Here is a 24,844-nt window from a genome sequence, read left to right on the forward strand (position 1 = left end):
TTTCCCGCTGATGCGGGGAATGGGGGGGGAAATAAAAAAAAAAAAATCTAATCCAAATTACTACCTCATGTCACCGTGGAAGATTGTTTTGATTTTCCCTAAATATTTAGACTTTGTTGTTGATGATTATATCCAGAAGCCAGTGAACCTGGACACTTGCACATTTGATTTGCACAATGTTATTTTTAGTTGACTTTGTAGATGCTACTTGATAGCCTTACACAAAGTTTTCTGTAAATATTTATTATCTTCATATGTTAAAAGAGAGAGAACATGTGCTCTTGCTCTAGAACTGTAAACTCTTTTTAAAAAGAAAATTAAAAAAAAATGCACCCGGAAGGACAACAAGAATGATCTTTGTCTATTGGTCACATTTATTCAAACAAAAATGTGTCTTTTAGGAGGAGCTGGAAGCGGCCACCGCAGCACGTCTGGGCTTGGGGGTGGTACCTTCCCGGAAGCCATTCCTGGAAAATTTCAAAAAAGATGGCACACAGTTCAGACAAGTTCCAGAATACATTAAATTATGTTTCCACGGTGTTTGAATGTGATCTTCGATTGTGCAATTTATGATTACTTTAATAATCTAGGATTATTTTCAATTAATCTGTTAGGACATTATTTCAAATGAACACTACATAAAAGCCAAAGATGTATTGATTATGGTTCATTTACTGGTTAGGTGTGTCACGTGTCAGAAAATAGGCAAATATGTACATCACAGTTTTGAAAGTATACGTTTTAAAAAGTCTTACAAAGACAGCCTGCTTTCATGAACTAGAGAAGCTGAGAAAATTTACAGTTGAGCTTCAGCAGTCGACTATTTATGGATCAATTGTTGCACCTGTGCTTCAGTTCATGCAAATCTGCTCTTGTGATGCTTGGACTTGCATCAGACTTTGAGGCCACCGCTGATTTCATTCATTCAGACATTTCATCCCCAAGCCTTCACTCACAGAGGCCAAATGTTTGGTTACTTTTGGAGGAACAGGCAGCGATGTGACCTGATATTTCAAGACGACAGCTTCCCTTTAAAGGCCTTCAGAAACGACGTCATCGGGACGATATTTATATTTACCAATAGCCTCAAATGGTGGTTTTGACTGTTGATTTATTCGACTGCAGGGAATGCCGGGCATTCGGAGGCAAGACAGAGGGCCTTAAAACAAGTGCATTTTGCAAATATACTTCACTTTCACCACTTTTTTTTTTTTTTTAAACATTTTTATATTGTACTATGTTGAGCTCTTTGTTCACCACATGGTATCATCAGCTTTACAGGTGACGCTGAATAATAGCAGCCGTAAAAAAGGTTACACATTGAGGCAACTTGGGGCACTGCACCCAATCAAATTGAGGTTTTTAATACTCATTTATACATTCAAAGTAAAATTTTAACTTCAATGCTCTGCATATTTCTGGTTTCCGGATCCTCCTGGCCAAGTTTTAGCCTGTTATTTGTAAATAAAACAGCTATTAGGATTTTTTTGTGTCCTTTATACAATACTCTTAACATGAAAGTTGGGAGCCAAAACACCATCTATCTAGAAATCAGTCTCAAGGAAGTAAGTTGACATGATAGATCTGGACAGAAGCTTTGCAGGAGCCTGAGTTATTTGTGAAAACTGGAGACTCTTGACAGTTTAGGGATCATAGTTTGTGCTTTTTTTTTTTTTTTTTATCTTAAACCTAATATAGGAAATTGTAATTGGTTGGGGGATCTCAACCATTAACAATGATGACAAAAATACTCAAGTAGCTGATATCTCTCTTCGAAAAGTGTTACTTACCTGAATCTACGGTAGACGACCTTGAGATGCCTCAGACGACCGGTGCCAGTGGTGTTCCTCCGCTTGGCCTTTGCGCTCCAGTTGTCTAGGACAGGCAAAAATACATTTCTTTCAAATCTCTCGTTTATTTCAATGAGGCAGAGTACGACCGCCAGGGAAGGCGAAAACGTCAACTTACACTTTCTCTTGCGTTTCTGAGGGTAGCCACACTTGCCGCAGGACGACTTCTGCAGGTGGTAGGCTTTGGAGCCACAACGACGGCACAGCGTGTGAGTCTTGTTCCTGCGCTTACCGAAAGAGGATGTTCCCTTCGTCTGGAAGATAAGATATTAAAATTGAAATGGCAACAGACACCAGCAACAAGCGCCTTACTTCCACTATAGCTCTGGGGGTCTTGTCTCAGGTAGTACAAATGTTTGAATCACACAATAGTCATTGGTTCAGACATTTTAGAACATCATTGACAAGACTTTGCAAAGACTTAAACGCAACTTAACACAGTACATCTTGGCCACTCATTTAGCCCTTGGTTGGTGCTTCTAGAGGTGGATAGCTTGACACGTATTTTTTTTTAAGGAACCTTTCGGAGACATTCTAATGAATGAGTCACTAACACAAGAGGGGGGCGTTAAACAGCACATTTTAAAACACACATTGAAAACGATGACGTTACACAAATGGATTTTATTCCACTTTAAACGGATAGTGTCGCCCGAATGTCAATGCTAACGAGCTAGCTAGCGACTTCCACAATAAAGAGCTAAAATTTTCCAAATCAAACTTTAGATATATAAAAATACGTCTTTCGAAGAGTAGCTGAGCGTGGTTGAGAACTATATATTCGTGATTTGCACAAGATGGACGACACAGTTTCAAGATGTCTCCAGATTTCATCCGAAAAGCATTGCCACCTTACCATTTTCGCACAGGGGCCGAGGGAAAGAGACCGGAAGAGAAGCCGGCGTCCTCTCAAATTACATCCGTGCTTGTTTTCTGTGTCACAGCGAAAAGAGTCCCCTCGTTCAAATTAGCTCGATAGGTCGAGAACTTCCGGTAGGCAGAAAGCCAATTAAACGCAACAGTTGTCAGGGAGTGCGATCATTGATTGCAAGATTATACATTTAATTTTCGGTTTTGATGAATGAAAGTCTTTGCATTTTAGTACAATGGTTATATCGTGTGTAGTAGTTGGCTGTACAAACCGTTCAGTTTTTTTTTCCTTAACTATATAATTGTGTCTCGAAAGATTTGATCAAGAAGAAGGGGAACTTGGGGACAAATCTAATTCCCTTACAATAAAAAAAAGTGATTCCATATTTTTCTATTACTCTCAGGTATTCATGACCCTTGTCTAAGTGTCATCACAAAGCTGCAGGGTGACAAGAAGAGGTTATTTAGTGAGCTGACCAAACTACAAGATGAACCGAGAGAGTGTGGACGTCAACTTAGATCTTGCAAACACAAACCGAGGAGGCCGGCGGCCGAAGTGGCTTATCGTGGCGCTTCACGACGTTGTTCATAGCCGCCCGCTATGAAGAACACCGCCAAGCTGGGGCACTTTACGGCGTTGTTGTCGCACGCGGCTGAGTGCGGCATTGTCCGCGAGCTGACGTGGCAGCCTTTGCCTGCGAGCCCAACGCCGTCCAACGTGCACATCGACACATTCAGCACGCCTGTCATACTTACGCGGATCTTTTGTAACGTTATGAGAGACCGATTACGTGGTCTGCCCCAAACTATTGTTTTTTTTTTAGTAGCTGTATACACACCTACCTGTCATTTGGAACCCACAAAGTTCTCGTCCTCTGCACCCGTGCAATCCATTTTTCACGACGAACCGGGTCTCTTGCAAACTTATGAAGGGTAAATCCATCCTCCCGAGTGTTCAAGCAATGTCCAGCAATGCAACGAGCCGGCATTTTGGCTAACGCGAAGGAACAACGAGCTACCTTCCAGGGGGTAAAACTAATAGAAACAAACGAGTCCACTTGAGGGCGCTCCTGTCATGTACGTCATTTCCTGCTTCTTCTCGAAAACAAATCCCTCGAGAGGATTTTCATGGCGGGAGTTACAAAAAGCTGTATACGTCAAAATCATGTTTTGTGGTGAAAAGACGCATGGATCCATGTCGGCTGCCGTTTTGTCATTAATAACATACTAAAAATCATGCATTTCATGACAGTGGCCCTTTAAGTTGAAATTGATACCTCTTTTCTGTATGATGCATTCCACTTGACACATGATTGCACACCTCACCTAGACTGGAATGATAACCCATTCATGGGGAGGGTGGCAATTTTTTGCCTTATTGAGATAAAAGTCTCCTAACAGGCCACAATCAAGGAAATAACACTTCTTTTTCATTTATAATCTCATCACAAAAATGGGACGCTGCCCGCGAGAGGGTACCTGGGTTTTCTTAGTAGATCGTCCCAAAAATACGACCTTGCTCATTAAAGGATACAGTATATTTTTCAAGGGAAAAAAATGGAGGACATAATGCGTGAAAATCATGATGTCCCAAAAATGGGACGCTGCCCACGAATGGGTTAAAATGAAAAAGTCAACGGTGTTAAATCACACACAGGAAAAAAGGGATATTCAAATTTATTCATGTAAAAAAATAATAAAAATGAGTAAAAAATAAAAATACAAGCCCTTGTTGAATATACAATTAAGTATGAATCCAATATTTCAATTAAATAATTTTTCACGTCATAAAATGTGTATGTCCCTGTCAGAGGAGGCGTATTGCAGATGGTATCCTGAAATAACATCATCATCAATCCACATTTCTAACATATTTTGGATATTTTTTTGTCTAATAAATGCATGCACGGTCAAAAATAAATTGAAATAAACCACCTTACCCTGCCATACATGTACAGTGTGCACAGTATACAGTCCCCTCATATTTCTTGAAGCACGTCCATGGTTGATGAGGTTTGTCTTGAAAAAAAATAAAAATAAATAAAAACAATACGGTGACTACTCTACGTTGTCATAAAACACGGGATGCACGTGTCCACTTTCTACGTATATTCACAGGCTTTGAGGGACTTGTATGTCTGCAGACTATCGCGACTGAACTGTTCGAGCGTATTGACGAGGTATAAAAATATATATCGGTGAAAGTAATGTCCGGCCACAAAGACGGATCGTCAACCCATCCATTCTTCCAAATAGTAAGGATCCGGCAAGATACATGTACCGTCAAAATATCCCAGTTTCTCAAATTACCGCTTTCGGATTTCAAACGATAATTTTCGTACGTAATCGGAGCATTGTTGTGACGTCACTTCCGTAAACAACTGGGATCTCCTTATCAGAGGCTTAAAAGAGAAAAATGAAAATGGTTTTAATTATATCAAACACACAATTGAATACTACAGTTACGCAGGAAAGAGCCAGTCTGTAATACCGTGTCCAATATTTACGTTCTGTTAACGTTAAACCGGAAAACCCAAGATTCTACACATTTTAACAAATAAGTAATTCCCATCAGTTGTAAGCGTTCGCATCAATTAAAAATATTTTGATCATTAACAAATTGCAAATGAAAATTTAGAGCTGGTAGATTTGGGGACTTATGTAGCACCCGGGAATCATATAAAAGGCTTTGGTGTCTTGAACAAGAACACAGCAAACGGGTCAGGGTGATATTTGCGTTCGACAGTAACCTAATTCGACGACAGGGGTCGCCAAATCTCTTAAAACGAAACTTCCCAAGGGCTGCCAGTTGGATACACGCCTCTGACAAGTAATTTGCTCAAATCGCCTTAAATATTTGATTATTGTTAACTAGTAACAGTAACTTGAGTTAAAACACTCAGATTTTTAATGGTTTCTCCCTGCCATTGAGAAACTGGTACAATTTCAAAATGCTAAACTTTATTTCCACAAATCTTTTCCATTATTTACATTTTCAAATGTAAACTGCTAATTTACGAGTATTACAAATTAATTACAAATATACGAATTTAATTTGTACTTCTACTTACCACGTTTTTTCCCCCTCAAGTAAAAGTAAGTTTCTTTCGGCTTGTCCCTTTCGGGGTCGCCACAGCGTGTCATCTCAGATGAACGCACATATATGTTTGGCACAATTTTTACGCCGGATGCCCTTCCTGACGCAACCCTTCTCAGGGAGTGGAGGCCCCAGTGGTATCTACTTTTAATTAATTACAGAATAAGTATGCGTTTGGATGTCGAACTCAATTCGCTTCCCTCCCCATTATTGATTTATTGTATCCCAAAATTCCGCATTTAGTTCACCCTTGACGAATCTATAATTTGACCTTGGCCCATGGCTAAAAATAAGGCGCGCACGCATGGAACTGATCGTGGGCGCCATCTGGTGACTGCCGGTGGTTAAATACCATTTTCTTTAAAAAAAAAAAAAAAAAAAAAAAAAAGCACATCGTCCTTTCAAGATTGCAGTCACGCGGCATCATTTAGAGATGAAGCAGAAGGTGTGCAGGCGTTTTCTCCGGACCAGAATATAACTTCATTTCTTTTTAGCATTGCTTTATTTCACCCAATAAGGTTTATGAATTATTTGCATTTTGGCTTTTTTTCCTCCCCATTTCCCCCCTTTGCACCATCTGCCTCCCCTCCCCTCTCCTCCTCTGGGGATGTCACCCCAGCCGACCCTGTGGCGATTTCGCGTGATTCGGAAGGAGTGAGGCGACCGGGAGGGTGATGGACGATGCGCGGTCCGTTTGGGCCACCGAGACACCCGCGCGTCTCCCAGTCCTGAATGCAGCAGCGGCGGAGCGAGACACCGAGCCGGGTGTCACCGTCAGCAGCGCCGGATGCTGCGCCGCAGGATCGGATACACCGACCCGTCGTCGGGTAAAGACATCCTCGGCAATCGCTCCCTTTGTTTCATGTTTATTTGCGCTTTTGGACTGGTGACACTGTTGCAGCAGATTCTTTATGGGAAGAACTACATCAAGAGGTACGTGTCGGTTCGACCTTGGACACACATTTGCGCTGATGACAACCGGTAAAAGCGTCCTTGCTTGAATGTTTAATGGATGTCTTCTTCAGGGGGGGAACCTTTATAACGGCTGGAAGAGAACAATCGCAATTGACCATTCATCCTTTTTTACCTCCCTCCTCCTCCTTCCCCCTTTGGCATAAAAAACTATTTCCATTTCTTTTGATGATGGTCAAGCATCACATTTATATCGTACACGAGCTGCCTCTGCGCCTGTGTATGGTAATGTTTTCCCCCTTGGTTTAATCCTTTATTTATTATCTTCTTCTTATTATACTTATTCTTATTATATATATATATATATATATATTTTTATTTTGCGCCTTTCTTCGACTGGTGGTACATCTTACACACGCAGAGGCCAAATCTCAGTGTAAGTGATGACGATTTTCCGCCAGCGATCAGTCGGTTATCGAGTTTATTTCTCATGTGTACCCCAACCCACCCTTCGAGTGAATTACATCTTTGTGAATCCCGAACAAAATATAATTTGTCATGTGTACACGCCTCATAAATTTCAGTATGAGACGAGCAGATGTTGAGAAGAACCCCCCCCCCCCAAAAAAAATGAGGGGCTACCATAACACCGCATCCCAGATAAGTGACAGCTCCTATGTTTACTTCAAGCAAACATAATGTGCTGCAGTCCCTTACAGGAGGAACCCCCCCCCCCCCCGCCCCAAACAAACCCACCCCCTCCCCCCCCCTACACTCCCCTCAGACTGGTTCCTAAAATGGATTCATGGTATCCAAGAACCTCCCCGATGGCGAGATTCATGAATTCAGGCACCCTGCACGTTACTTGTGGCCCATCGGAGAGGGTGACAGACATAGTGGTGGGTGTGCAGATTGTGGGGGTGGGGGGGGGGGGGTGGCACAAATGGTCTCAGCGGCGGCCATTTTGCCTCGGTCTGTGTGCACACACTCTTGGCGGGAGGGAAATTAGAGGTGAAGAGTGGGATGAAATGTGTGTGTGTGATGTCATCACCCCATTATGATGGCGGCGGTAGAGGTCAAGGCTGTCATGAACTTCTCATCCTGCCCTTGAGCGCAGCCACATGAACATTTTCTGACGTTTATGTATGCAAGTGAAAGCGCGCGCATGATCGATGCTGCAATCAGATTGTAGTACGCACGGTTTAACACCAGTTTTAGGTACTATTAGAGGTCGTGCACCTACGCCATCAGATCACATCACGGTAAAAAAAAAAAACATTCTTCACTGCTAAGTCAGTTGGCAACGACGCAAAAATATGTCTTATAGGACAACGCCCAGAGTTTTGTCCAGTTAGAAGGTGATAATAAATGAAGGTTACGGGGAAAAATGAGCATAGAGAACCCATATTTAATGCTGAAGTCGACGTTTAAACGGAAGATTTACACGGAAGAGTTTGAAAGCGAAGAAAAGTCTGGACGCATTCAAATACTTCTTGCTGGATCTGTTCTCAATCAAGAATAAATCCCACATAGCGATGGAGCCACTCAGATTTTTTTTCAATACAAATACCAATATTTAAATAAATGACCCATGGTTTTACACAAACTTGCATTCATTAACTATGACTGGGGAAAAAAGACGACGGTTTTGACGGCTCGTGAACGCGGAAGTGTGTTGCGGCCACACGTTAAACTTCAGAAAACAACTCCCCGACAGACGTTTGTTTTTTTTTTTTTTTTTAAATTATGCATTGTTCTCAAATGAGTCCAACGTGTATTTAAAAAAACAAAATAAACCGCTGGGATAGGCTTCAGCCCCCGTACACGGAAGCGTGTTGCAGCCACACGTTAACCTACGCAAACCTCTGCGTGACCGACGGTTTATTTTCTTTTTTTAAATACGCATTGGACTCAATTGAGAACAATGCATATTTAAAAAAAAAATGTCTGTTGGGGAGAGGTTTACCGAAGATTAACGTGTGGCCGCAACACGCTTCCGTGTACGTTGGAGACGACTACCTGTCGTTTTTGTTCATTGTGCTCATATGAGCCAACTCGGCATTATAAATACTACTTGGTAATTTCAGATTGAGAAGAAAAATTCCTATTTGAGATGAAGTGATCGCTACACAGTCGTGTGTCTTTGGTTGGGCACCATCCATCACGTTTAATTGCTGAAATCCATCGATCTTTTCCCGTCTTTTCAGCCGGTATTCCATAGAATGACCTCTTTGAATATCTCTCTCGTCTGTTGTAACAACAAACAGCACAACAAGTCTTGGCCATTCTGAATATTCTGCTCCGATTCAATGCCCCCCACACTGTCGAGCAGCTCTTTTCGACCGGCAATATGGCGCCGTGAAAATGGTCACGTCACGTGCACGAGCTCTATAGGTGTGCGATATATGCAATTAGGTACCTACGTGTATTCTACAAAAAGAAGTTCTGAATGAAACACAAGCATTTAATTGAATGCGTATCACTTCACATACGTGTAAACTCAAATCCGGTGCTCATCGGTATTTTTAGCAGTCGTTTAAAAACAGAGCTGCCGTTGAAAATATGCATGTCAAGTCCTCCAGCTTCGTCGCCAGGAGCGATTTGTCATCAAAGGAAACCGTCTGTGGATATTGTCAAGGCGTCAGGTTTAGAGTACTCTTAAGAGTATTCTTCCTGCTCCCAGGACCCATTAGCGTCGCTCGAGGCCAGGCGCGGGATCGTAAGTGCTGCGGGCCAAACTCAAGTCGCTTTTTTTAGTTCGGGCTGGTCTTTGCCAGCGAGTCGGTAGAAATAAACAACCGCGTGGAGTTTTCTATCCAAGATGGCCGATTGAAGAGCATTTGCCACGAGCCTTTTTGTTCCCCTTTATTAATGGTGTCAGTGAACTACACAGGGTGCATTCGCTTCCCTGTGCTACGCTGATTTACAAAGTACTCTAGAGAAGCTTTGTTCCAACAGGAGCGTACTCAGCGGCGCGCTCTCCATCCCATAATGCACACAAGTAGGTCCTCCAAAACGAGTTTTTCGTGGATACTTAGTTGAAAAGTGGCACAAATGTTGGTTGTTTTCTTCCGTGTTGATGTTGATGTCACATGAATGCGAACCTGTATCCGGTAGATTAGTGTTGTGAGTTCAAGTGGGTCAAAAGAAGTGAAAGGACGCCACAGATCGCTTAAGCGAGGGATACACGTACAGATTTGAAAAATCATAAAGAATGACAAACACTACTTATGACGAGGAAAAAAATAATCCCCAAGGATTTGCATGTTTACCGTTCTCGTAGTTTGTGGCCTGAACAAATTTAGCAATGCCCAGACACAGAGATTAGCCGTCATTTAACAAGCTTAATATTTATGCTTATCGGCTGGAGCTGTTTTTTTAAGCAGATCAGGGCCTCCGGCCTAACGGAACTGGCGCCTGGGTGGCGCAGTGCTTAATTTCCTTTCTTGAACTAAATAAGGCAATTGAGAAGTTTCTCATTCACATTTTGGGGTTAAGTGCGTTGCCCTATGACACTTCGACAGCAAACGGTTGCAGCCAGGATTTAAACCGCTTACCCTTGGATCTGTCGACAGCTCGCCCTGCCAACTGAGCCACCGGCGCCCGACTGCACTAAAAACATCTCTGGGCGATGACGTGTGTGGCGCTCGTCAGAAGCAATAATAGATTAACGCAGATCTGCTTACATTTTGGGTTTTGACGTAATATAGTCTACTGGCTATCGCTAAACAGTGTCTCTGGGTCTTCAGCCAGCCGAGCTGACAAGTTCTGTGTGGGGGTGTTTTGTAAATTAGCAGAATGCTGACATTGCAATTGGTGGAATTCCAAAAATGTGCACTCATAGACACATTTTTAAGAAACAGGTAGATAACAAAAGATTGATCTATTGATGCGTGGGCAGGCATTACACATACCTAACTACTGTATTACAGTACAGCAATGTTCCCTCTAAGCTGCGCACATGCGCAATTGCGCACTTGTAGCGCACACTCAGTGCACATGAAAACTGATCCAGCGCAGTGAACCACAGCCTGACTTTGTTTTTGTTTTTTTAAACACGGCAGCACGCGGTCTCTAACAACCTGCTGCTTGACCACACCATGCCACACATTCTACTTTCTTGTTTACCTGACATCGCCACCTTCTGCTCTTAATTACAAACACCGCCCACCACCGGTGCTTTAGCTGGAAACGCAGTCCGGGCAACGTAGAGCAAAGACGAGTTAGACATGCTGCTTATGATTACGCTGGATAATAATGTTAAAAGTAAATTAAAAAAAAAGAAATGCTGTTGCTTTAATGAATGTCAGAGTATGTGAATAATAATAATAATAATAATGAAGAAAAAGTGGTGAAACTGGATGAGATTTTCTCTTTTTTTGAGTAAAAAACGTCTGGTCTGTAGTCAAAAGTAGAAAGTGCAGGATGAGCTGGTGGATAATCTTAAAGTTCTACCTTGGTACAGCCTGATAGAGGATGATAGAAGAGACAATACACAGCTCAAAAAGCTAATTCTGTATTTTAAAAATAGGAGACCTCGTAACATTAACCTTAAAGCTGTTTGGTCCCATCATTCAGCTTTCAACATGTGTTGCTAAAGATATTCCGCAAGCAATAATTCAGTTTTACACCAAGAAAAACAGACAGGGATATCATTGTGGGTTAAAAATAAATAAATGATACAAAGACTGAGGCAACATTTCAAATTTACAGTTCATAGTTAGCTTGGTTTGGTTAGCAATGTATTTTTTTGTTTGTTGACATTTTCATTGCAAGTTAGCAAAGACACAAAATTGTTATTAAAATTTTCTGATGGTGATGTAAACCCTAAAATCTGACCACAGTGCATACCCCTGCTGTTACTCACAGTGGTCAAAGGGGGCGCTCACGGGCTCAGCGTGTTTGCTCAGACACGTCAAAAATTAGAGGGAACGTTTGCAGTACAGTACCCGCTCTCACACGCCACTGATACTGCCTGCCTCCGAAGCCGGGAAATTGCCACGTCGTGTTTGTCGCTGGTGACATCGCTTTGTCTTTTGCACAGAATCGCAACGTGGCAAAAATCTGGAAAAAAAAACAACATCGACAAACACTGCGAGACAGGCTATAAACAGTGGAATGATTTAAAAAAAATATTGAAACAGTCCTCATTCCCAATGTTGAAACTCGAGACAAGTAGAACAAATAACAACACGTTGGACTAGGTTGGATTGTTTGCAAAACACTCCTGATACCCACAAGTGTGTGTATATGGGACATGTTTTGAGTCAATCTTTTTTGCAATATTCTCAAGGAAAACAGTTGCTCCACCTCAGTGCCTGAAGTGTGTTTGTGTGACTGTTTGCGTATCGTGTTTATGCTGTGAGTGAACGCTTTTGATTCGGTTGTTTTTTTTGTGTGTGTGTGTTCTTTACGCGGCTCGGAAAGCGCAAGGGGGACATCACCCCGAATAAACTGACTCATTTTCTTACTAGTGCGCAACAGTTTAGCCGACTCAAAGGGGACGAGACGGGAAATTGGAGCGGTCCGGTTAATTTCTCGGATGACGGATCTCTGAAGCCCGCCAGAAATGGAAGGAAAAGGTACTTTGTTCCCAGCGTCACTAACTGCACCACACCTCGAGAGAGCGCTTGAGAGTGAGCTATAAAGAGAGGTCATAACCACCAAACACCCACACACCCACCCACACACACGTCTTTTCAAAGCCAGCCTTGCATGCTTGGACCCAGCAGCAGAACTCCTCAGATGAACAACGTAGCACATTTGCTATACCCCCCCCCCCATCCCCCCTCCATTCTCTGTTATGAAGTCTGCAGGTTCTTAGCATCGCGGGCGACGTCGCGGGGACGACGCCACGACGCACGTTTTAACTCCTAACCTGTCTGCATGTTGACAGATGTTTCCGTCAGCATTTTCAGCCAGATTCACAGATCGCCGTAATAGTCGCACCCTGCCTAGCCGATATTAAGAAGAAAAACAAACGCTCTCACAGGTAGGCCCGTTTGAAGGCATTTCCAGTACATTCACAGAAACCTGAGAATGACTCTTTTCTTTTTTCATTGGTCTGAAGGGTACACAAGTTATCCCCTCCACCCCTCCCCCGTGTGGTGGTTGCACTTCCAGATTTGCTCTCTTGCATGATTCCGTCCACCCTTGACCCCCGAATCCTCCCTCCGAACCGACACCATCCGGCGGAGCCCTTCCGGTCGATGTGCCGCCCATTGTGTCCCATCTTGCACCCATCTTCCCCCCAACGCCTTGTGTCGTGTTCCGCCACAGCTCTTGTGTGTATGCCATGTACATAGTGTGGACCCCTTGTGGACACGCATCCCCCTGCGCCTCCCCTTCTTCACATCTGCATTGTCTCTTGGATTGAACACCCTATTTTTTTATACTATATTTATAATTGTGATGAGGCCCTTTTTAGTCATCTCTGTGTTTATTGTTATTCCTTATTCCTTTTTGGGGGATTCAACATGATTTAAAAAAAAAAAAAAGCATGTATCCTGGTGAAAATTTTATGTATTCTGGGGGTCTCGAACATGAGCCCACCAACCCTCCTGGAAAAAAAAAATAACTCCTGACACAAACCAGTTTTTCCAATCAACATATTTCTCGGTGTCGGATGGAATCCTCGCATCTCCAACACAACAACTTTACAGTCAACGAAAAACATTTCATCGTCAATCACCAAACATCGCACTGTTAAATTATCTAATATTTTCAAGGATATAAAGTACTGGTGCAAAGCCAACATCATCATTGACTAGAATGGAAATAAAATTCAGAAATTACTTTATTCTACATACAGAGTAAGCGCTTATAGGGGAATAAAGATGATGAGCCACACAATGAAGTTATGGGAAAGAGTAGTGGAGGGTAGACTCAGGACAGAAGTAAGTATCTGCGAGCAACAGTTTGGTTTTATGCCGAGAAAGAGGACCACAGATGCATTATTTGCCTTGAGGATGCTCGTGGAAAAGTACAGAGAAGGTCGGAAGGAGCTACATTGTGTCTTTGTGGGCCTAGAGAAAGCCCATGACAGATTACCGAGAGAGGAACTGTGGTACTGCATGCGCAAGTCTGGTGTGGCGGAGAAATATGTTAGAAATAGTACAGGACATGTATGAGGACAGCAGAACAGCGGTGAGATGTGCCGTACGTGTGTCAGAAGAATTTAAGGAGGAGGTGGGACTGGATCAGGGATCTGCGCTGAGCCCCTTCCTGATGAGGTTAGAATTGGAATCCCCTTGGACTATGATGTTCGCAGATGATGTTTGTGATCTGCAGTGAAAGCAGGGATCAGGCGGAGGAACAATTAGAAAGATTGAGGCACGCACTAGAGGAATGAAGATCAGCCGAAGTAAAACAGAGTATATGTGCGTGAATGAGAGGGGCGGAGGAGGAAGAGTAAAGAGATGGCGAGGGTGCACGACTTCAAATAGTTGGGGTCAACAATACAGAGTAATGGAGAGTGTGGTAAGGAAGTGACGAAACGGGTCAAAGGAGAAGGTGTCTGGTGTTCTATGTGACAGAAGAGTCTCCGCCAGGATGAAGGGCAAAGTCTATAAAACAGCGGTGAGGCCGGCCATGATGTACGGATTAGAGACGGTGGCACTGAAGAGACAACATGAAGCAGAACTGGAGATGGCAGAAATGAAGATGTTGAGGTTCTCGCTCAGAGTGAGCAGGTTGGATAGGATCAGAAATGAGTTCATCAGAGGGACAGCCAAAGTTGGATGTTTTGGAGACAAGGTCCGAGAGAGCAGACTTCGATGGTTTGGACAAGTCCAGAGGCGAGAGAGTGAGTATATTGGTAGAAGGGTGCTGAGGATGGAGCTGCCAAGGAAGAGAGAGCAAGAGGAAGACCAAAGAAAAGATTGATGGATGTTGTGAGAGAGGAAAGAAAAAGATGACACGCTGTGGCGACCCCTCACGGGACAAGCCAAAAGGAAAAGAAGACATACAGAGTAACCTTCGTGGCTGACAGACTTCCTTACATAGGCAGCATCACAGCTATTTTAACAACATTCATATATTCAATGTAAGTATTTTCACTTTTCTCCAAAAAAAAAAAACAAAACAAAAAACTTACAGTCTTTAATCTTGAGGCGATATAATTCTGAGTCTCAGTCAGCTAAACTGTCCAAGAATGTTCACAAATTTGGTGACAAGATATTTTCCCCACTTTGAATTGGTCAATAATTTGCAAAAAAATAACAGCTCACGTGGGGATTAGTAGTAATCTGTGAAAAAATATGAAATTCACCATAATTGGACATACGGAGTTTCGGCCCCACAGCGTCTTTTAGTGCTCATGCTTATCAGGACAGTACAAATGATAAAGAACAGGAAGTTAGTCATTTTTGGTTGAAAGCAGCCATTTTGCCAACTTTCCTGTTAACCGCAATAGTCGCATATAGTCGATAAAAATGAACGATTCCAGATCGACTCTCTCCTTGGAATGCATCATCCGGTGGATGCAGACAAGCCAGTGTCACTGTTGATTTGTGTGATATTCGACCCTGCATCTTGTTCTTTTCAATGCATCCCCCCCTCCCTCCTTGTGTTTTTTTACCCCCCCCCCCCCCGACCCCTCCGCAAATCTCCCATCATATTTTCCCTCCATGCACACTCACATATGACATGTTGCAGCAATGTCATCCATCTATCCAGTTCATTCTGCGAATGTAATTCGATCAAAAATCCTGTCGCTTAAACACCCCCCGACCCCCACACTTTAAAAACAAAATTTTAACATGTTTTAATACCAACACTTTTTAATTTATTTTTTTAATTGTTCTTTTTCGGGCCCAAAAACTGACTACCTTTTAACATTTGACTGTAAATCGCCATATAAGTACCGTAGCTGGAGCAGGGAGCATATAATACAAAAAGCTGCAAGTGTGTCGGTACTACTGAAAAAAAAACAAGCTTATAAGTGTCACATTATTTAAGAGTTACTGCGATGCATACACCAATTAAACCGTCACACTTCCATAATCATATTCACAAGACCAAAAATCTCTATTATCACTGTTTTGAATAAATCCGCACATATAAACCACAAAATAAATCTTCATTTTATCGAGTGAGCTCAATATCCTTCCCCCTTTTTTACCCAGTACACTATTTTCTCCACCGACTAACTTGACCTGTCTGGCACTTGTTCCAGTGACTGTGTATCGATTATCCCTCCAGGTATTTGGGAAACTACGCCGGGCCCTTTGCGTACAACTCGACAACATGCAAAGAGCTCAGACAGGAGATTATGGACGTCAAAGTCCTGACGATGTGAGTGTTTTCGAGATTTGTTTCGGGAAATGAACGTGACGAGTGTCGATTAACGGCGTTGAACGCACCAATAATTCTGTCAACAGGAACAAATTATCATTAAAGGTCACACAAGGTATAGAATAAAATAAAAATGATGCAAAACATACATGGTATTTGTATAATAATTTCCCTTTTGATCACAATTTATAAGCTAATGCTAGCTTAAAGCTAATGTAGCGGTCTGCGTCTACGTCAACTAAAATAAAAATTCACAATATTCAGCATATTGCATCCAATGACAGAAAGTTGATCAGCACCAGCAGAAGTTCTACCGGGAGTACAGAACGTCACTCTATTACGCAAAAGTATAGAATGATTTGAATCACAATTCGGCTGCTAGCGAGACAAGCTAATGTAGCAGTCTTTGAACTGGCGGTCTGTCAAAGTACTGCATCACAAGCAAATGTCACTAAAATGTACCACACGTGTCCGAGAAGATCCAAATGAATTTCTTTTCTGTCCAAAAATATGCGGAATAACATCTGAAAGTCAACGGGGTTGAGAAGATTGTCTTAAAATGGAAAACATAGCAAGCTAGTGTAGAAAATCGACAATCTATTCAGCTAAACATTGAATACTCGGTTTGCGAATGTCTCCGTTCTCGAAGAAATCGGTTTTGGAACGAAAATTTTGACATTTTTTTGCGTCTGTTTTCGAACTGAAATCGATACTCGGACGCCTGCGACAAAACCCGGAAATAAGACATCGCGCGGGGCCCGACCAGCTGACCCACGACGCGCGTTGTTGTTATTATTATAACGCAACCTCCGAATGCAGACGTGGGAAATATCAATTCGGTTTTCGAACAAATCGGTTCTCGGACCACCTTCTGGAACGGATTGCGGTCGAGAACCGAGGTTGTACTGTATATGTAAATATATACAACGAATGTTCTTTTTTGTAAAAATGGCACATAATTTGCGCCAGGGTACATTCGAAAAGATTCGCATTACTCCGGAATGAGCCGTCTTTCCCACTTCCTCTGTCAAGCGCCACCGTCCAGTTCCGTATATTGTTTTACACGCCGCGAGCCAATAGCTTCAAAACTGTCTCCCAGGAAATGTCGGTTCAAGGGCGATCTATTCACGGCTGCACGAGATAAAGCCGCCATTTTCGCAAGAGTAATCGCTGACATTATGATGCTTACATTTTTTTTTTTTTGCTCTCCACCCCCTCAGCCTTTGTCTGTTGCCGACGTTTTAATAACATTCGCCTGGTGTTGTTTGATTTACCGCCTTTTGTAGAAAGAATAATCGGTCTTCATTGCGCAAGTCTTTGTGCCTGTCTGCCAGGGTGAAAACCTCCGATCTGTTTGAGAGATGGCGCAACCTGCAGGTGTGTAAGTGGGAGCAGAGCAAGGAGGAGACCAGCAACTTCAAGTAAGCATCGCCTCCGCAAAAAAAAACAAACAAAAAAAAAACTGAGGCCAACGCCGGTGAAGCTTTACGGCATGCAACAGTCACTCCTCTACTGTGTTTTTTTTTTTTTTTTTTTGCAAACAAACAAGCAATTCCCTACTGTTCTTTAATCTGATCTAAAAAAAAAATGACTGGATGGCTCATTGGCCACCAAAACTGAAGTCGGCATCCGCCATCTTGATACTCCCAAACTGCGTTAATCGCCAGTTTCGTGGCTGTGAGAAAACATTCTACAGGTACGTTAGAAAGATTTACTTTGACACTGTTAAAGTTTGTTTGTAAAGGTTTTTTTTTAAAATTTTCTGATGAACTTAATTCACTCGAACAAAGTTTTATTTACGGTTGTTGTTGTCCACTCTCTGCTTCACCTTTATAGGCCGACGGTTTTTTGTGAAAAAGTGATGTGAATATTTTCCCAAACTTCATCAGTGGATAAACAAGATAACATTTTCTGTCTAATTTTTGATGAATTTCAAAATACCGAACTCAGCAAATTGAATTTGATTTTCAAATGCGAGGAAACAAGTTTAAACTTTGTCTGAAATCAGACGGCGCAGAGCCAACAAATGAACAATACATTTAGCATGTATTTTCCCATTGCGAGTCCTCATTTCTAAAAATATGTCTATATTGATTTGAAATTGAATGTTTTTATGACGAAAAAGATGCTTAAGTTTTTTGCTATCTTATGATGATAGTGCTTCACAGCATATTTTGGGAAAAATTAACATGTAGTGGAAATCGGGCCCTAGGTAATATACGAGGTTTCTTGCTAGTCACGGTGTTCTATGTCTTTCCTTTGCACTTAGCATTTTATTGGCTTACCAAGTCGAATTAAAAATCCTTCATGTTCCCAGAACTGAAAAAAAATGTCAAGCTCACATGACCAGTTTTAATTCTACGTGGCAAACTTTGAGGGGGGAAAACCCCGCCATAATCCAATCTGTAAACCATGTCCGGCGCACATTTTGGGAGTACCAAGATGGCGGCAACTGGCTTCAACCAATCGACATACCGCTCGATGTGCCTGCGCTATCCAGTCTTTTTTTTTTTTTTTTTTTTTTTTAGATCAGTTGTTCTTTACCATGAAAGCAATAGTTTGATGCCTCCATTTTGTCCGGTGGGACTTGAAAGCAACCTTTTTGTCCATTTCCGCTCATGATTTTTGGGTCCGTCCCAGGATGTCGCTGTCTCGCTGCTGCAACGCTCCGTCCTTCCTGTTCACCACCAAGAGGAACACCCCCGCCGGGACCAAGCTGCGCTACGAGGTGGACACCAGCGGCATCCTCCCCATCACCACCGAGGTCTTCAAGATGTTCCCAGACGTGAGTCCCAGCTATCATGAATGCGGCTTTAAAACTCCTATTCGGCGCGTAATACTTCATTTCTGTACTGTGGATTGGTACGTTACTTGTGTGTATGATTTTTTTTTTTTTCAGCGTATGGTGTTAAAAATGGCTTGTAAAGCGTTGGCCTCACAGTTCTGAGGACCCGGGTTTGAGCCCGTCCCCGCTTGTGTGGAGTTTGCATGTTTCTCACGTGCCTGCGTGGGTTTTCTCCGGGAACTCCGGTTTCCTCGCACGTCCCAAAATCATGCAACGTGAATTGAACACTCTAAATTGCCCCAATAGTGCGGCTGTTTGTCTTCATGTGGCCTGCGATTGGCTGGCGACCAGTTCAGGGTGTACCCCGCGCCTCCTTCTCGCCGACAGCACTCCCCCCGACCCTTGTGAGCATAAGCGACAAAGAAAAATGGATAAATTTGCCGTCTGTTCTGAACAACAAAACAAAGCCACATACTAGTTAAGCAGGGGCGTGCAAAGACAGATGTTGAGGGGGCGGCGCCCCACGGGTATCCAATTTGGGTGGAACATCTGAATGGATCACCAGCCATCGGAACAGAGGGTGGACCCAAATGCAGGACTCGGAAGACGCAGAGGTAATTCGGGAAAAACGTTTATTAATCCAAGGTCGGGGATCGGGCAGCCAGTCAAGTATAGCAGCGGTAATCAGGATGTCGGGTATAGAGAGCAGATCAGCGGGCAGGCAGGAGTCGGTACGTGTGAGATCGATCAAGGAAGGCAGAAGTGTCAAAGGAGTCAGGCTTACAGGGTCGGTCGGAGAACAGGCGGAGGTCGGTACACACAGGAAAACGATCAGAGATACGGGGGTGCTGGAACGGGGCACGAACCTCAACGATCTGGCGGAGGACCAGTCGTCACCGGGTCCTCTAAGTACCGGACGTAATCAGCCGAAACAAGGTGCAGGTGTGTGCCACCCCCATCCTGGGCAGGATGCCAGGAGCATGACAGAATGGTTTTGTGTGGGCATGACACACCTTCCAAATAATTCAGCTTTTGTTTCATCAGACCATCGAATATTCTCTCAAAATTCTTGGGAATCTTTCCAGTGTTTTTTCTTTCGAGTCGAGCCCTTAAATCCTGGGTCAGGAGTTGTTTCCGCCTTGGAATTCTGCCACGGGTCCGATTTTTCCCACTCTCTCCCGTATTGTTGGGTCCTGAAAAGTCCGTCCATGGAGCGCTGCGCACCTCCGCGCTTTTTCATGTCGGGTTTTTTGCAAATCTGCTTGTACGGTCTCCTCTCAAAAGCAGCTTGACTGAATTATTTAATATCTCCTCCATTTTCCAATTGTTTGAGCTACACAAATTCTAAATTTAGAGCTGTTTACACCTCCACTTTACCTACCGATACTTTGAGTGTGAGTACTTTTACCACTTCTGCCTTTTAGGATATGCCGTATTCTAAATCCCAGTACAAGAAATGCGCCGTGATCGGGAACGGCGGCATCATCAAGAACAGCCACTGCGGGAAGGACATTGACTCAGCAGATTTTGTGTTCCGGTAGGAAAGAAAATTGTGTTTCCGTTTCATGTTTGCATTTCCAGTTTTATCTCCCCCACGTATGTCGCGCAGTTTCCGCCGATAAAACGTTTTCCAATTAAAAGTTTCCCGTCCTCAGTGTAACAATGGCAGGTTTTCATCGCGGAGCCGACGGCTGGCAATCCGCCGGATCCCGCCGCGGGCCCGTTTGTCACATTCTATTGTTAGCGCCCTGGCTGCGCTGAAATCTCGGTTTCCAGCTGGCGTTTAATATTTTAAGCTGTCCTAAAGTGAACCAGCAATAAATTCTGAAAAGTAAAAGGTGATTGTCACTTCATATGGAAACCACATACAGCACTAGAAAAGTAGGGGAAAATATTAGATAGTTTGTACGCACATTTGACATAAAATTATGTTAATATGTGAGCAAAAGTCTAATTTCGCTCAAGTCTGAATTGCAGAGATCTTCAGCGGTAGAGAGATCATTTATACGGATTTCAAAAACTTTAATTTAAATGAGGGGATTGATAGAGATGTGCCTTTTGGCGAATAAAAAAAAAGTGTTTATTTAATTACAAAAAACCCAAAATATTTGGGGTTGATTTTTCTAAAATTAAACAAAAATTTTTGGGGGCAAATAAAAAAAAGCTTGTCAAATCATATAACTAAAATATTATAATCTATAATTCATTTATATATTAAGAAATTTTTTTTAAATATTTTTTTAATTACAAAAAACCCCAAAATATTTTGGGTGAATTTTTAAAAATTAAACAAAAAAAAGGCAAATAAAATAAAGCTCATCAAATTACATAACTAAAATAGTATAATCTGTAATTCATTTATATATTAAGAAATTATTTTTTAAAATATTTTTTTAATTACAAAAAACCCTAAAATATTTTGGGTCGATTTTTTTAAAATGAAAAGGAAAAAGAAATTTTGGCAAATAAAAAAAAAGCTTGTCAAATCACATAACTAAAATGGTATAATCCATAATGAATTTATATCTTATGAAATTATTTAAAAAAAACATGTAATTGTAAAAAAAACCCAAAATATTTTGGGTTGATTTTGTAAAAGAAAAAAAATGTTGGTTGAAAAAGAAACAACACTATGATCAGTACCACTTTGCACAGTAGAAAAATGAAAATAGAAAAAAATAAAATAAAATAAAAAAAATAAAAAAAAAAAAAAAATAAAAATAGAAAATAGTGGGATAGGCACAAAAAAGTAGTCTTGAACAGAAAGAGAAAATCCCCTTCAAATCGGTTTCCATATTTAAACTGAGATGATCACAGATTCAATCAGAGCAAAGTTTGTTAACCTGTTGAATATTAATGAGATATATATTTGTTTTAACTCACTTGAATGGTTGGAAAAAGGGCATCCTGGCCATTTTCAAGCCAAATTATCTTGCCGATTTGGTGGTATAAGACCTTTAAAGACAATAATGAAAACAAAATTATTAATTTTTTTAATCACCAATGTGGCTCTTATAAAAAACTTGTCCCGTCATGTTGACTGCTTTCTTTTGTTGTAGATGCAACATACCGCCCATCAGTGAGAAATATTCGGCAGATGTCGGCACAAAAACGGATCTGGTCACGATAAATCCCAGCATCATCACCGAGAGGTACCGTAAATCTTCCCAAAGTCCAATTCTGCCTGTTGTGCTTCTCCACACTTTTTAAAAATTGCACACGTTGTCCTGACCCCCCCCCCCCCCCCCCCACCCCACCCCACCCCGACACCGGCCACAGGTTCCAGAAGCTGGAGAAATGGCGGCGCCCCTTTTACGACGTCCTCCTCAACTACGAGAACTCGTCCGTGGTCCTCCCGGCGTTCTACAACACGCGCAACACGGACGTGTCCTTCCGGGTCAAGTACATGCTGGACGACTTTGACTCGCAGCGGGGCGTCTTCTTCTTCCACCCGCAGTACCTGCTCAACGTGCAGCGGTTCTGGGCGGTGCAGGGCGTGAGGGCCAAGCGCCTGAGCAGCGGCCTGATGCTGGTCACCGCCGCCCTGGAGATGTGCGAGGAGGTGCACCTCTACGGCTTCTGGGCCTTCCCCATGAACCCGTCGGGCATCTTCATCACGCACCACTACTACGACAACGTCAAGCCCAGGCCGGGCTTCCACGCCATGCCGCACGAGATCTTCAACTTCATCCACATGCACGCCCGCGGCATCGTGCACGTGCACACGGGCCCGTGCACGTGAACGCGGGCGTGTTCCCCGGAAGTTGAGGTTTTAAATCTCTCGCCAGTGGAACCTCCAAAGTGGAATGTCGTTTTTTGTTTCGTTTTTTTTTTTTTTTTTTTTTGTTCAAAAAATGTTCCCATGTTTTTCATTCGTTTTTTATTTTTCAAACATAATTGTATTCAACTGAGATTAATGCATTTACTATATTTTATAATATTGAATTATCATTTAATAATTCTATGGACAGTTTAATATGTTCTAGTATTATATATATTTTTTAATTTATTACAGTATTTATTCCAACTATTTAGTTGATGCTACAATATTCTAGTAAATACAAAATATATTTGTTATAATATTGTAACATATTGTTTACTTTTATTTGTAAAAACTGAAGTACAATTATTTGGAAATATATTTAAAATAATTGCAATAACAATTCTATATTATATTGTAATACAAATTACAATATAAATATAAAAATACAATATAAAAAAAACACAAATTACAATCTTATATTACATTTTTAATGAAAATAAAATGCAAAAGCTTTAATTCAGTAACACATCATTTAAATATTTAATTACACATTACAGCATTAAACAAATCATTTTATTTACTAAAATATTCTAACATGTTATACATTTTAATTCATAGCAATTATTTTTACATTTTTTTAGATATTCTAATCAATTAATAAACAAAATAGTTTCCATTTCCCATTGATTATTTTTTTTATTTGGTAAATCTTTTTTTTTTTTTTAATTCACCAGGAATTTTTAAAGTCACAGATCACACTTTTTTTTTTCTTGTGATGGCATCACAAAAAAAAAAAAAGCCAAAAAAAAAGCAACGTGTTTGATTGTCACTGAGCTGAGGAAGACTTTGGGGGCTCCACTGACGTTTTGTGGCTCTACCGGGCGACATTTCCAGAGCAATTAAAAGCTCTCCGGCCACACTGCGGGCTTGTTTTTTTCCACTGTGGTTTCCATGTGCTCCTTTTCTTGATGTTGTTGTTGTACTCGTGATGTTTTCTAGTGGCTCCGCTGAACAGATTTGTTCTTTTCTACGGCGTGGCAGCTTTCCATGTTTGTGTATAAAAAAAAAAGCCTGAAAACATGTATCTGGGTTAAAAAAAAAAAAAAAAGTGTTTTCAAATATTTAAAAAAAAAAAAAAAAGCAGCACCTGGTCATCTACTGTACTTTTTTAAACAAAACAGTTGACAGGGAGAAAATTTTTAAATTGGCCCGTTTCCAGTGGCCTTATCGGGAAATGTGCTTAGGGTGCGTAATGAGATACATAAATGAGATTTTATTTTCTTTGATTTGATTGACGATAACGCTCCCCCGCATACGTTGCGTATTGCTTTTCGACGCATCCATCGGCCTCGGTCCGGCGGGTTCTGGAAGTTCAAAGGTTTTAGCTCTCTCGAGTGTAGCGGGCCCAAGCGGCAAAAGGGGAACGTTAACAACTGAACGATAGATAGAAAAATGGATCATTAACATTTTGAACATGAACACAGCACTTAATTTAAGGTGATGATGATCGCCGTGTTTCGCTTCTCACGTTTTACGCCACGCTGCCTTATGACATCACAAACTCCGATATGCAAACTGTCACGTGCATTGCCGACGTTTGTCCGTCAGAATAATCAAAGGACGCGTTGGCCCGGTTTAAGACCCACCGCACGTCGTCCCGCTTCGCTCCACATACTTGTCGCGCACGATGTGCTCTCAAAAGCTATTTTTTTTTTTCGTTCGTTTGTGTGTGTGCGTGCCTGCTTTAAGCGCTCACCGAATTGCGTTTACACTCACAGAAAACCTTTTTCGTCCGAGAGATTGTCCGACTACCGGGTGCGAGGTCATTTCCGGCTCTGGCGGTTCTGTCGGATTCGGCCGCCGGAGTGGGCCGACGTGACGCCGCAATTTGCGGTCGAAATACGAGTTGAGAGAAGGCGTGAACAAAAAGAAAAAGTGCTTGGCTCTGTAAACTCATGTTTGTAAATAAACTGGTTTGGATTTTTTTTTTTTTGCCTTCCTTGTACAATGTTCTCTATTATTATTATGATTATTATTATTGCTGAACTGCCAGTAGAAAGTGGACCAACATGTATGAATAAACCATAACAATGAAATAAAACCTGATTTATCAGCAATTAAACCCGACATTATTGAAATGTCCTATTCAAGAAATATTTTTTAAAAATCAAGGGGAAAAGTTGCTCATTATATATATATTTTTTTTAATTATTATATATATATATATATATATATATATATATGTATGTAAACTGTAGCTGGAAGTTACAAAT

General features: G+C 41.8%; 2 protein-coding genes and 1 non-coding gene across 3 annotated transcripts; 1 reads left to right on the forward strand and 2 right to left on the reverse strand.

Moving 5' to 3' along the window:
- Positions 1 to 351: 351 nt before the first annotated feature.
- On the reverse strand, positions 352 to 2,844 carry rpl37 (ribosomal protein L37). The gene is made up of 4 exons (XM_061801885.1): positions 2,707 to 2,844; positions 1,969 to 2,104; positions 1,791 to 1,875; positions 352 to 467 (listed from the first exon to the last, which is right to left on the reverse strand). The coding sequence occupies exons 1-4, from the start codon at positions 2,707 to 2,709 to the stop codon at positions 398 to 400; spliced, it is 294 nt and encodes a 97-aa protein (XP_061657869.1). The 5' UTR covers positions 2,710 to 2,844; the 3' UTR covers positions 352 to 397.
- Positions 2,182 to 2,260, reverse strand: LOC133491307 (small nucleolar RNA SNORD72). Its single transcript, XR_009792387.1, has one exon. It is a non-coding gene; the product is annotated as a small nucleolar RNA SNORD72 (small nucleolar RNA).
- Positions 2,845 to 4,667: 1,823 nt separating the features above from the next.
- st8sia5 (ST8 alpha-N-acetyl-neuraminide alpha-2,8-sialyltransferase 5) lies at positions 4,668 to 22,602 on the forward strand. The gene is made up of 10 exons (XM_061802178.1): positions 4,668 to 4,975; positions 6,437 to 6,750; positions 12,204 to 12,311; positions 12,626 to 12,721; positions 15,931 to 16,023; positions 17,358 to 17,444; positions 18,664 to 18,808; positions 20,233 to 20,345; positions 21,868 to 21,960; positions 22,088 to 22,602. The coding sequence occupies exons 2-10, from the start codon at positions 6,605 to 6,607 to the stop codon at positions 22,548 to 22,550; spliced, it is 1,344 nt and encodes a 447-aa protein (XP_061658162.1). The 5' UTR covers positions 4,668 to 4,975; positions 6,437 to 6,604; the 3' UTR covers positions 22,551 to 22,602.
- The last annotated feature ends 2,242 nt before the right edge of the window (positions 22,603 to 24,844 follow it).

The sequence above is a fragment of the Syngnathoides biaculeatus genome, chromosome 17, assembly GCF_019802595.1.
Source record: "Syngnathoides biaculeatus isolate LvHL_M chromosome 17, ASM1980259v1, whole genome shotgun sequence".
Lineage (NCBI taxonomy): Eukaryota > Metazoa > Chordata > Actinopteri > Syngnathiformes > Syngnathidae > Syngnathoides > Syngnathoides biaculeatus.